The sequence below is a fragment of the Podarcis vaucheri genome, assembly GCF_965113315.1.
Source record: "Podarcis vaucheri genome assembly, chromosome: 15".
NCBI lineage: Eukaryota > Metazoa > Chordata > Lepidosauria > Squamata > Lacertidae > Podarcis > Podarcis vaucheri.
The window spans coordinates 10,736,543-10,750,268 of record NC_138753.1 but is presented as its reverse complement, the minus strand read 5'-3'; the positions used below and the strand labels follow the sequence as shown (position 1 = coordinate 10,750,268).

General features: G+C 47.5%; 1 protein-coding gene across 1 annotated transcript in view; it reads left to right on the top strand.

Moving 5' to 3' along the window:
- The first annotated feature begins 4,033 nt into the window (after positions 1-4,033).
- GALNT17 (polypeptide N-acetylgalactosaminyltransferase 17) overlaps positions 4,034-13,726 on the top strand; it is a 115,846-nt gene continuing 106,153 nt past the window's right edge. The window contains exon 1 of the mRNA XM_082201243.1: positions 4,034-6,292. Within this exon, the coding sequence (XP_082057369.1) occupies positions 6,055-6,292 (238 nt within the window). The 5' untranslated portion in view covers positions 4,034-6,054. The remainder of the gene's footprint in view (positions 6,293-13,726) is intronic.

Below are 13,726 nucleotides of genomic sequence, written 5' to 3'. Positions count from 1 at the left end.
ACCTTGTGGGGGGCTGGACTATATTTTTTGGGGGGTGAATGAATGAATTCCTATGCCCCACAAATAACCCAGAGATGCATTTTAAATAAAATGACACATTCTACTCATGTAAAAACATGCTGATTTCTGGACTGTCCACAGGCCAGATTTAGAAGGTGATTGGGCCTGATCTGGCCCCTGAGTCTAGTAAAGTAAAGGACCCCTGACAGCTAAGTCCAGTCGCAAACGACTCTGGGGTTGCAGCACTCATCTTGCTTTACTGGCTGAGGGAACCAACATTTGTCCTCAGACAGTTTTTCCGGGTCATGTGGCCAGTATGACTAAGCCGCTTCTGGTGAAACCAGAGCAGCGCTCAGAAACACCGTTTACCTTCCCGCCGGAGTGGTACCTATTTATCTACTTGCACTTTGAGGTGCTTTTGAACTGTTAGGTTGGCAGGAGCAGGGACTGGGCAATGGGAGCTCCCCTCGTCGTGGGGATTCGAGCCTCCAACCTTTCGGTCGGCAAGCCCAAGACTCACCACAGCGAATAGTGGATCTTATTTCGCACATTATAGAATTTGACTGTCTATTCCTCCTTCCCACAGGTGACAATTGTTTGTCTTTTTAGGGGAACGTGTGATCTCTTTATTACCAATCTAAGGGCTTTTTGATCTGGTAGTAAGCAGGTGAGCAGAGTCACACACAGGAAAGAATCCTGGGAATTTTTGTTGTTGAGTGTGCTGGGGATTTTAGCTCTGTTGGGGGGGGGGACTACAGTTCCCAGGATTCTCTTGGAGGGGGGAGATGGTTGGTTCAAATGTATGGTATGCATTCTAACTGAGTTTATGCTGACTCCATTATGGGCAGGTCAGTGGATGGGTTAGGTTGGCTGCCTTGGTAAGCACTCAAGGGCACAAGCACAGTGAATGTAGATTCAGACTTGCCATTCATTGCTGATTGGTTCAAGGAGAGACAGGAGGGGGAGCAGATTATAGGAGCCAAGAGTTTCAACCCCCCCCCCCAAATGCTGAGCAATGGGGGAGATGTAGCTCTTGGAGGTTCCCCCACCATCAAATTTGGTAAGTGAACAGAAAGTTCAGTGAAAGGCACTGTTTTTTTTCTAGTGAATGTGTAAAGGCTAGTGAACATTGATTGTGCTCCAATAATCATGACGATTATGCCGACTTGGGTGAAGCCCATTAAAACATGTGTTGTTCATCAGTGCTCAGATTGTTGGAAGAAAGTTTGCAGAGGCCATAAATTAAATCCATAAACTCTGTCCCTAGACTCCTTGCTAGTTAACCAATTCATACCACTTAGGTTTTCAGAACAGAAGAGAAAGCAGCTCTTCCGCCCCACCCACTTCTGGAATTCAGACTTTTTTTTTAGAGGAAACTGTCTACTTTAGGGAAAGGCCACTTTCAAATGGGTTTGTATTTCAGTCATGTCTTTATTTTATTATGCATATCTACAGTGTGGCGCTGTGGGTAAAAGCCTCAGCACCTAGGGCTTGCCGATCGAAAGGTCGGCGGTTCGAATCCCCGCGGCGGGGTGCGCTCCCGCTGCTCGGTCCCAGCGCCTGCCAACCTAGCAGTTCGAAAGCACCCCCGGGTGCAAGTAGATAAATAGGTACCGCTTACCAGCGGGAAGGTAAACGGCGTTCCGTGTGCTGCGCTGGCTCGCCAGATGCAGCTTTGCCACGCTGGCCACGTGACCCGGAAGTGTCTCCGGACAGCTCTTGAGTGAGATGGGCGCACAAACCCCAGAGTCTGTCAAGACTGGCCCGTTCGGGCAGGGGTACCTTTACCTTTACCTTTACAGTGTCATAAAAATGTATCAACATAGTGTACAATGTATTAGAATATAATCAGCAAAGAGCACCACCAAAGGCTAATATAATATAATATAATATAATATAATATGTTATATCCATATATTATATGGATTTCTGCACCACTTGGGAAGAGAGTGTGTGTGTAATATACAATATTATATAGTGTAAGTAGTTTTAACTTTTTAAAAGAAAGAAACTTTTTTTTTCTTTTTTCATGAAAAGGATTAAATATGATGCCAGAGGTCTCTCTTCTCCCATCACTCTGCTCACTTGTGGTGCTTGTGTGGGTGAATATGTGCAACTATGTCTGAATGAGTGTTTATCACAATGGATATGACTACCAACGTCTACTATCCCTGCCAGCTATGCTCTGTCTTCACTGTTGGAGGCAGCCCGATTCTGCATTCCAGTTACTGCAGGAGCAGAGAGAGCTGTTGAGCTCAGGTCCTCCTTGCGGGTTTCCTAGATCTGGTTGACCACTGTGACAACAGGATGCTGGACTAGGTGATGAAGAAGAGTTTGGATTTGATATCCCGCTATATCACTACCTGAAGGAGTCTCAAAGCGGCTAACATTCTCCTTTCCCTTCCTCCCCCACAACAAACACTCTGTGAGGTGAGTGGGGCTGAGAGACTTCAGAGAAGTGTGACTGGCCCAAGGTCACCCAGCAGCTGTATGTGGAGGAGCGGAGACGCGAACCCGGTTCCCCAGATAACGAGTCTACCGCTCTTAACCACTACACCACATTGGCCTGATCCAGCAGGCTCCTCTTCTGTAAATTACCCCCAGGATCGGAGACAGGATGCCTACAATATAAGTTGCTGAGGAACGTAAGTGGGGAGGGCATGGCTGCCCTCCTGTCCCGCTTGTGGGCACTGTGAGAAGATGGTGGACTAAATGGGCCACTGGCCAGCGGGATCTTCTTATGGCTCCACTCAACTTTGGTTTTTGCTCCATCCTCTTTGTGCCTTGGCAGTACCTACCACTGGTGAGCACCCAACTCCCATGGAGTGGCAGAGCATGCTTTAATGGCATCCGGGGCTCACCTGTGCAGTGGCGTAGCATGGGTTGTCAGCACCCGGGGCAAAGCAAGTAATTTGCGCCCCCTAACCCGTGGATTTGCACCCCCTAACCCTAACCCCCAGATGTTGCGCCCAGTGCGGCTGCCCCCCTGCACCCCCATGCTACGCCACTGCACCTGTGTATGTGTGTGTGTGTGCAGGGCAGAGGGTGAAAGGAGCCCATTGCATGTTAGCCCAGCCCTTGCTACCAACACCACTGGAGCAACGCTAGACCTGAGCTGCTTTGCAAGGCTGGAATGTTTGCAGCTTCACAAAGCACCACCAGGCCCTGCCCCAATTTGCAGGCCACACTTCCATAAAAAAATACAGCAAGGCAGTATACAGCGCAGAACACTGCAATTAAAAGCACTGGTGAAAGATTCAGTAAATATTGGTTGCTTTAAAAAGAAATTCGCATTGTGGAGGCCTGTCTGTATCACAAAGTTTTTAGGAGCCATCTGAAAGGAGGTGTTGAATGATTCCTACCCAAACCTCTTAGGGACACAGGTGGCGCTGTGTGTTAAACCACAGAGCCTAGGACTTGCTGATCAGAAGGTCGGTAGTTTGAATCCCCGTGATGGAGGTCCCTGCTCCTGTCAACCTAGCAGTTCGAAAGCATGTCAAAGTGCAAGTAGATAAATAGGTATTGCTCTGGCAGGAAGGTAAACGGCGTTTCTGTGCGCTGCTCTGGTTCACCAGAAGCGGCTTGGTCATGCTGGCCACATGACCCGGAAGCTGTACATCGGTTCCCTCGGCCAAAGCGAGATGAGCACCGCAACCCCAGAGTCGGTCACAACTGGATCTAATGGTCAGGGGTCCCTTTACCTTTACCTTTTACCCAATCCTCTCCTGGCAAGGAGTTCCACAGGGCAGAGCTTGCCACAATAAAGGCCGAGCCCCCTAGCAGGGGAGATTGGATCGATCCAAAGCAGCAGGGGAAGCTTTCGTCACCATCTCAGGGAGTTTTTAAAACCTGGGCATTTACAGATTAAACTGTGCTTAAGAGGAAAGCTGCCCGGCTGGTTTAAAAGTTGGCAACCCGCAGGGGTGGGCGAATAGAATTAATTTCGGCAAAAACTGGTGTGCGCCTGTGTCGTGGTGTTCAGAGAGCCTAACTCCTAGAGGTGCGGGGGGGGGTTAAAACCTCCACAGAACCCCTCTCTTTCTGCCTGCATGCAGCATTTGAGAGCATCATTTTAAGCCCGGCCTCCAATCGCGAACCGGTGGCCAATTCCCCTTCTTTTCCCCAGCCCAGGTTTTCTTTGCAACGCCTCCTTTGAGCCATGAAAGGGGGATTTTGTTCTCCCCCTTTCCTCCGAGCACATTGAAAGCGGATGGCTCCAACGGCGGCTGCGATGGGAAGCTGCGGCCGGGGAGCGCAACGCACGACCATCAGCCGCGCAGGCACCGCCACGATCACCACCATCGCTGCTGCCGCTGCTGCTTCCTCCTCCTCCTCCTCCTCCTCCTCGCTCGGGCCCCGGAAGATCCCTCGGAACAGCTTCGTGGAGGCCACGATGACCTGATTTCCCGGGGTACCGCCCCCCCATCCTCCTCTTCCTCCACATCCTCTTCTCCAGCCTCGCCACCATTTAGATATACATCCTTTGCGCACCGGAGGCAAGCTGCGGGGTGGGGTGGGGGTAGCCGCAGCACCGAACCCCCCCTCGGCGGGAGAGGGAATGCGCGCCTGGCGAGCCGGCGAGGGGCTGCGACCAGGGAGGGGAGAGCGAAAGCGAAGAAAGGCGGCGGAGGGTCCTATTATTAGCAACACCTGCTTCCGCCTCCCCCCCCCCTTTCCGCGATGCCGCTTTCACATCCAGAGCGCAGGCGATTCCCATTCTAGCTGCGGGCGCTACGCCCTAAAGACCAATTAAAAGCATCTCAGAAGGGGGTCCAAGCGGAATGGGAACGGGGGGTTGCTGCCCTTTGCTTCCATCTTTCGCCTCCTTTTATCCGTATCTTTGTTAAAGTCACTTTCTCTCCTCTTCTGTCTCTCTGCAGATTCTCCCTCCCCCTCCCTTACGAAGTCTTTTGTCACTGTCTGCCTGCACGTTTCCTCCCTCTTCCCCCCGCTCCGCATTTCCTAACAATTAGGTTTTTTTGAGCCCTTAATTCCCACCCAGGTTCCTAAAGTATTGGGAAAGAGAAGCGAAGAGACGCGTGTTTGTTTGCTCTTTCGCCTTTTGGAGAGACTCGGTGCGCCCCTGTCTACCCCCACCCCAGTTGTTGGAGAAGCAGGATACAACCTTTCTTGGGGGAATGTCATCCCTCTCACCACCTGGCCCCCTTCCTAAAGTCTGGAAGCGTCCCAGTAACCCCACTTAGGATTCCTCCCCCTCTCTCCCCCTCTGTGTTTCCCCCTCCCTGTGAAAGTTATACTGTATTCTCTTGCCATTCTTCCCTGTTTTCTGTCTTGTTTTTCCTGCAACCTTTGAGTCCCTTGCGAACTGAGCCGATGGTGTATTGGATAAGGTTCTTCCTTGTCCAGCTATTGCTTTATTTTAAAGGACCTCAAGGGTTGACCCACAATCCTGGGGTCTCCTTCCTTGGGACACTAGGATCTTCTGCTGCCAAGTAAGTTCCATTTCAAAGACCACGGGAGGAGTACAAAGCCTCTGCAACGAAGTTGAATTGTTTCCTTCTGCAAGAGTTTTCATGTAAGTCTGAGCTGTTTGCCTTTCCGAAATCCAGTAGCATCGAGGGGCTCTTGCTGGCAGGTAGGGGGGTGGGGGCAGCTGCTGAAGAGGTCTTCCGGTATCTCCTTCCAATAGGGATTGAAAACTCAAAGGACATTTTCAAAACCTCCCTGCTTCACTGGGACCTGCAGAGAGCAATGGTTGGCTTTCTTTCCAGGAGCAGGTGCACCTATTTCTGGAGTGGCAGAGCTGATCTGAGCTGCCTTTCAAGATTATCGCCACCTGCAAACATTTGTCGCTTCCCCTTGCTGTGAATAGCCCAGCTGTGCAATCTGGAAAAAAAGGAGGGAGGCTTCCCACAAGGACAAGCTGATGGGGAAATGTGTTCTCACCTCCTCCCTTCCTCCTCCTCCTCCTCCTCTTGCTCCTAGTGAAAGTAGCCAGAGAGCAGGTCATCCGACTTCTGCTTCTACCCTTCTCCTTTGGTTATTGCCCAAGTAGTCTCCTGAGTTGCATCTCCCACTTTGGGCAGTTCTTTGATGGCTTCTCTGAGGAGAGTGAAAGTCTTGCTGGTCTTAAACTTGATTGCAGTTGCTGGGTTCGTCCTCTTCCTGGCCAAGTGCAGGCCCATCGTCGTGAAGAGTGGGGACTCCTTCCACGAAATCCACCCCAGGGCAGAAGTGTCCAACTTGACTGCCCGTACTGGAAACCCCATTCAGGATGCAGTTTTGAAAAGGCTGTCACTTCTCGAAGACATTGTCTACAGACAGCTCAATGGTAGGTGTGCACCTCCTTTTTCTCCTTCTAATCTAGAGGAACTTGCTTTCTTTTATCTGTACCTCTGCTACGGTTAGACCTGCTTTAGGCTGCAGTGCAAAGAATCTGCTGGATAATGGGGGATGAATTGGGAAGATAGTGTAACTAAAGGCCAGTGTGCGTGAGAAGCATGGCTGGGGCTCCAGGTTCCACCCCTGGTACCAGCTGCTTGAAAGATCAGATCGCAAGTGATGGGACAAGTTCCTATCTGAGGGCCTGGAGAGCTGCTTCCAGTCAAAGTAAACGATTCTGGGGCTATATGGACTAATAGTCCTAATGGTATAAATGCTTAGGACAACTATAAGGCATCATGGTGCATAGTTAAATTATGGAATTTGCTCCTGCAAGAAGCCGTGATGGCCACCAACTTGAATGGCTTTGAAAAAGTATCAGACAAATTCATATAGGAGAAAGCTATCAGTGGTTGCTATCTCTGATGGGTATGTTCTGCTTTCACAGTCAGAGGCAGATTCATAGAATTGCAGAGCTGGAAGGGACCTTGAGATTGATATAGTCCATCTCCCTGCAATGTAGGGATATGCAGCTGTCCCATATGAGAATCGAACTTGCAACCTTGGCATTATCAGTGCCACACTCTAACCAACTGAGCTATCCACTCAGATAGCTGTTATCTGTGGGCTTTCTGTGGGCATTTGGTTGGGCACTGTGAGAACAGGACGAGGAACTAGGTGGACCCCCTTTGACCCAATCCTGCAGGTTCATCTTACGTTCTTAACTTCCAATGTTTTGAGAAGAGGCTGCAGCCCAATCACAGAGCACTTGTGTTGCTTGCAAATTTTCCCAGTTCTGCCCATGACATATTCAGATTCAGACTTGCATCTAAATCCCTGGAGAGCGATTGAGAGTTGGTGTACATCAAGAGGTGTGGAAGCTGTGGCCTTCCAGTGATGCTGGACTGCAAGCCCCCAACAGTCCCTGGCACCCATGACAAATAGTCAGAGATGATGGGAGCTATAATACAACATCTGGAGTCCATTATCTTCTTCACTCCTGATCTAGGTGGGCCCAATGATCTGGCTTGGTAGAAGACAGCATTCTATGCTCCTATATGTTAAATCCTGCACACTCTCTCTTTTCCTTTGAAGTCTGGTGAGGTCTCCCAGATGTTAACAAAGCATTCCAAGCTTGAAATGAGCAGGACATGTTCCGTGAGTTGAAGTAAGATGTGTGCTCTGAAGTGTGGTGGCTGCCTTCCTCATATGTTTTTGTAGATACCTACTGCCTTCACTACAGTCCTCTTCCCCTCCCCACTTAAAATCATCATTGGGAGGGGGATTATCTGTACACACAGTGGTTTCGACATGTGTTATCTCTGTGCATGTGATTGTGTGAAAACCCAGCACAATTACCTACTTCTGAAGCACAGAAAGCTTTAGAGAACCTCACCAAGCTTTCAACTGCAGCCATTGTCCGTTTGCTTTTTTTGATGCGGACTCCCTACAGGCAAAGTTAATGCTCACTCTTTGTTGCGTCTGTTGGTAGCAAAAGGGGAGGGAGAATCTGCCAGGAGGCAACTATGTTCTATCACTTCAGCAACTTGGCAATAGAAAGGAAGCTACCCTGGAGTAAAACAGATTTACCTACCCTGGAGTAATGGCTTCCAGCATGTGTTCCTCTCCCCCAGTCCTGATAAGATAATCACTCAGGTGTGATTTATGGAGCACTTTTTTGAAATGCCTGGGGCCACAGCCCTATGTACACTTAAGGAGTGGGGGTTAATCCTGAGTAAACATGTACAAGTTCTGCCTCCATTGTTGATGCAGTTTGCCTCTGAGTAATAGTTGCAGGGAATTCCAACTGAGGAGACACGGGTGGCGCTGTGGTCTAAACCACTGAGCCTCTTGGGCTTGCCAATCGGAAGGTCGGTGGTTCGAATCCCTGTGATGGGGTGAGCTCCTGTTGCTCTGTGACAGCTCCTGCCAACCTAGCAGTTCGAAAGCATGCCAGGGCGAGTAGATAAATAGGTACCGCTGCGGCAGGAAGGTAAACAGCATTTCCATGCACTCTGGTTTGTGTCACGGTGTCCCCTTGTGTCAGAAGCGGTTTAGTCATGCTGGGCACATGACCCAGAAAGCTGTCTGTGGACAAACGGCAGCTCCAGATGAGCACCACAACCCCATAGTCGCCTTTGACTGGACTTAACCGTCCAGGGGTCCTTTACCTTTTACCTGATTGTGGGCTTCGCATGGGGGTGTCTAGTTGATCACTGTGGGAACAGCATGTTGGAGTAGATGGGCCTTTGGTTTGATCCAGCAAGTACCTCTTCTCTTAGTCATTTTATGACCTTAACCATGTGCTAAGTATTTTCCCCCTGTGTGTATGTGTGAATTCTGGGATAGTTGTGATCCTGTCTTGGCCCCCATCCATTTCCGTTGAAACCCTCAACAAATGTCTCTGTATTAGAAAGCTGCATATGAATAATGAGGCTTTACCTCAGAAGGGAGGGGGCCAGTCTTGATTTAAGCCTGTCACTTTCCCACTTTGTAATACTGTAAGTCAGATTGTCCACATTTTCAGACTAAAGTATTAAGACAGGGATGATGGCGACACTATTTCTCTGTAGAAAAACACCAGTGGGGTGTCTAGGCAGCTGTACCTCACAAGAGATGGAATTTGGAGCGCACGGTCACATCACAAAGCAAACCAGGTGTTAACAATCCAGATGGAATCCAGAAAGAAAATAAATAATAATAATAATAATAATAATAATAATAATAATAATAAATTTATTATTTACAAGCCTCCCATCCGGCTGGGTTACCCCAGCCACTCTGAGTGGCTTCCAGCAAATTAAAACACAATACAAGAAATCCTTATAAGATTTTGCTGAGGAAACCGAACAAAAACAATGTATGATTTGAAGAGAAATGAACAGCGGTTTTTACCTATTTAATTCAGGCGTGGTGCATAGCAGGGAGACATTCAAACAAACATACAAAGGAAAGAGTTCCTCAGAACTACATAGCCAATCAGGGAACATGTTACCTCAGCAAGCATCATGCCACTCCGCCTGGTTGCTAAGAAACACCTCCCCCCTATCAGCTGACCTACTGAAAACAGAATTAACCATTAAGTTCCGAACTGAATGATCTCTGCTGTTCTGCATCAACAAATTATGTAAGTCTTGTTCATGCCATTTGTCTGCTACTATATAACATGAAGTTCTGTGGACACCTAGCAGGATTTTGTTTATGAAAGTTCACCACCTTTTGCATGATGCCTCCTGCTAGCACGAGGCTGGTGTGTTAGCTCAGACTTCAGTGGTTGCAGTCATCCGATCAGAGTCAACAGTACCATGCCTCAATGGAAGGCCTCGCCAGATGACTTATTTATAGAGCATTCTTTTATTCTCTTGCACAAAGCTTACATGGAGGTTACATTATATCCAGCCTTTAGTCAACATTTGTTCGTGGGATGGTTATATCACAATGGGCATTCACTTTCATTTTATCCTGATTCACTTGTGGGGTGTTCACATGCCTTCCCAGTATTCATTCATTCTTCCCACACTTTTAAATCCATCTGGCTCCAAAGCACTGAGGGTCATATTATTATTTCTTAAAAGTGGTTTTGTTGTACTAGGGCAGATAAGTCCAACCGGTCAATCGTGATCTACAGGTAGCTCACTGGGTGTCCCTGGTCAATCGTGGGTCAATTGAGTGATCCTGGGCAAGTAATCTTGCGTTTCCCTCCCCTGATGCTAGTTCCGTCTTCCTTCACTGCCTTTGCAGTGTACAGTGGCGTCGTTGGCAACCGGAAGTAATGTTTGCTTTAGCGCTGTGTGCAATATTCGTCATTGAATAAAAAAACCCTCAGCAACTCTGGATCCCCCCCAACCAACTCCTAGGGTGCCATGGAGGCTTCAGCCCCTACAAAAAAAATATTTGAGGGGGCCAGGCACCCACAAAGTTGATGGGCATTCCCATTCAAATGGTGTGTGGGCACTGCATCATGTGATGGATTATGTGGGGCAGGGCTTACCTGGCCCCCATAATATTTTATTCAATTTGGTACCCCTGAGAGCAACAGAGCCCTTCCACCCACTTAAACTCTATACCTAAAGTTCCAGTAGGCACTTGATTCTCTCTTGCCAAATACTGATAATCTGGAGGTGCCCAGACACTGTGCAAGATCACCTCCCAATGTCTTCCATTTTAGGCTTAATATGCGTGAGCAGCACAGCATCATGGTTAGAGTGTTGGACTAGGACCTGGGAGACCCAGGTTCAAAATCCTTGTTGTTGTTGTTGTTTAGTCGTTTAGTCGTGTCCAACTCTTCGTGACCCCATGGACCAGAGCACGCCAGGCACTCCTGTCTTCCACTGCCTCCCGTAGTTTGGTCTAACTCATGCTGGTAGCTTCAAGAACACTGTCCAACCATCTCGTCCTCTGTCATCCCCTTCTCCTTGTGCCCTCCACCTTTCCCAACATCAGGGTCTTTTCCAGGGAGTCTTCTCTTCTCATGAGGTGGCCAAAGTATTGGAGCCTCAGCTTCACAATCTGTCCTTCTAGTGAAGCTTCTTGATCTGTCCTTCAAAATCCTACTTGGCAATAAATTTTGCTGGGTGACCTTGGACCAGTCACTGCCTCTCAGCCTAATGTACCTCACAGGGGCTGCAGACAAAAATCTTGCCCAATTCTTGCATTAAAATCACCCAGGAGGATAATTTTTTCCTTCTTAGGCGTCTCTGATAGGATGGTATCCAGCTGAGAGTAAAACAATTTTTTGTTAATATCTTCATCGGCATCCACTCTCTCAAGGCAAATCTAAAAATATATAGTATAAACAATGACAACTGGGAAACACTGACCCGTGAGCGCTCCAATTGGAGAACAGCCTTTACCAAAGGTGTCATGGGCTTTGAAGACACTCAAACTCAGGAAGAAAGGGAGGAACATGATAAGAGGAAGGCATGCTTGGCAAACCCTCACCATGATCAATTCCCACCCAGAAACCATGTCCACACTGTAGAAGGACGTGTGGAGCCAGAATTGGCCTCCACAGTCACTTACGAACTCACTGTTAAAACCATGTTCATGGAAGACAATCTTACTTGGCTACGAGTGATCGTCCAAGAAGAAGTAGAAGACCACTTCACAGGGGGGCTGTGGGTATTCATTGCGGAGGTGGAGAACCATGTATGCCACCTTGAACTCCTTGGATAAAAATGTAAAAATAAAATATAAATAATAAACCAGTAGTATTGCAAGCGCCCAAGAGGATTTTGCACAATACCTGTTGTGATCACCTACTTTTCAGAAGCAGGTAATTGTCCTAATCTCCAAAGTTTCAGGGTCATAGACAAGATGCGAATCACAAAATTTATTTGGCTAATAATAATGATGATGATGATGATGATGATGCAGGTGTGGTGGTTCATATTGATCAGGGCCCTGATGCAGATAGGGATTTTAAACTTCTTATCTGCCTCCTGTCCCAGCACCATCACCCAGGGCTCTGATCCACACCATGGCTCCCATGTTTGCAATCTCTGTTTTAAAGAGCCCACAGCACAATTGATCCCCAGTCAGAGGCGCTCCCCATCACTTGACCCTTTACACTTAAGACGCAGAGGGATTTGGGAAGACGACTTGGGGCTTTCTGCAAGCAGCACTCGCTCAGATATTTTTTTCTTTATGGTTTCCATTTGACAAGACGCATATGCAGCTTCACTGTAGTAAAACCTCTTAGCAGTTTACAAGAAATATTAGCATCAACACGGAAGAGTGTTAAAAACAAGGAAGGACATTTGAAGAGAATTAAAATTAAGAAAACAAAAATTGAAATGCATTAACCTTATATATGTCTGTATAGGCTTGTCTAAACACAGACAAGGGTTGTCTAAACAAATAATGTTTTAGGCAGCTGCAAGAAAAGTGTGCAGTGAAGGTGGTTGCCTGCTGTCAATCGGCAAGGAGTTCCAAAGTGTATAGGTTCTGCCACAGTTAAAGATTGACAGCTGAGGAATGAGCGTTACATGGCACCTGTAATAATGTCAGTTTCACAGATCAAAGTGGTCAAGTGGGCACATATGGGGCAAGGTTTCCTCCCCTCTCTTCAGTTTTCTCTGATGCACCTGTGGGGTTTATTTGTGTGCAATTTTAATATTGGCTTCATTTACAGGTTGGTGATGTAGGTGTTAATATTTTATGTACGGTGTCCATGGAGTAGAGCAGCAATTTCTGATTACCAGAAACATCATGGTGTTGGGGAGAAAAAGATGGGGATTGAAGGGATGTCAAGTTTCTGAAACATCACTCCCCCCCCCCGCCCCACAGTGTAGTGATTTGTACCTTTTGGAACAAGTTAAACAATTCAGCAATACGTATTGGTCACCCCTGACAGCTGCTAATTAAATCCTCAAGCTACATTTCTTTTTATGGCACAGTGGAGATATTTCTATTACAATCTCACAAGGTACAACGCTTTTGAGATGTAGGGAGGGAGCTTTAAAGCTGCTGTGTGGGATGCAGGAACATGGTTGGAAGTTGTAAGGAATCTAGGTGAGAGATCTAATTAAAAGCTGACTCAAAGGCCACCAGCTCCACCCTCTCTTCTTAAGCATCCCCTATGGATTTGCAAATTGAGGCGTGATCTTGATGCCAAGCGCTGTTTTTTGATAGCTTTGTTCCTCGCAGAGCTTAAAAGCAGTTTGCTGTGTGCACTGGAAAAAAACAACACCCCACCACCTTTAACTTTCTGTGCGGTGTGCCTGAACTTTAGCTGTTCTCTTATTGAGTTTTGAGCATTAAATTAATGCATGGTTGCACAGGGACGGAATGGTGTTTTCTTTGCGAATCGGCTTGGCATTTCAGAGGAGAGGCAATCATCCTGTTGATCCTTGTTTATACATGCTCATCCGCCATTACAATGATCCAACTGTATTTTACAAAGAAGAGGTAGAATCTAGGAAAGCAAACTTCACTGGGACCAGCTCACACCAGGCTGCCATTCCGTAAACTGCAATGGGAACTGGGAATCTTTCAGAAGATGAGAGATTGTTGGTTTTAGTGGAGACTACAGGGCCAGTCCTATCGTTAGTCATTTGGTGGGAAACTCTAGCACTATAGTTGAACAAATTGACAGATTAGAGAACTGGGCAAAAACAAACAAGATGAATTTTAACAGGGAGAAATGTAAAGTATTGCACTTGGGCAAAAAAAATGAGAGGCACAAATACAAGATGGGTGACACCTGGCTTGAGAGCAGTACATGTGAAAAGGATCTAGGAGTCTTGGTTGACCACAAACTTGACATGAGCCAACAGTGTGACGCGGCAGCTAAAAAAGCCAATGCAATTCTGGGCTGCATCGATAGGAGTATAGCATCTAGATCAAGGGAAGTAATAGTGCCACTGTATTCTGCTCTGGTCAG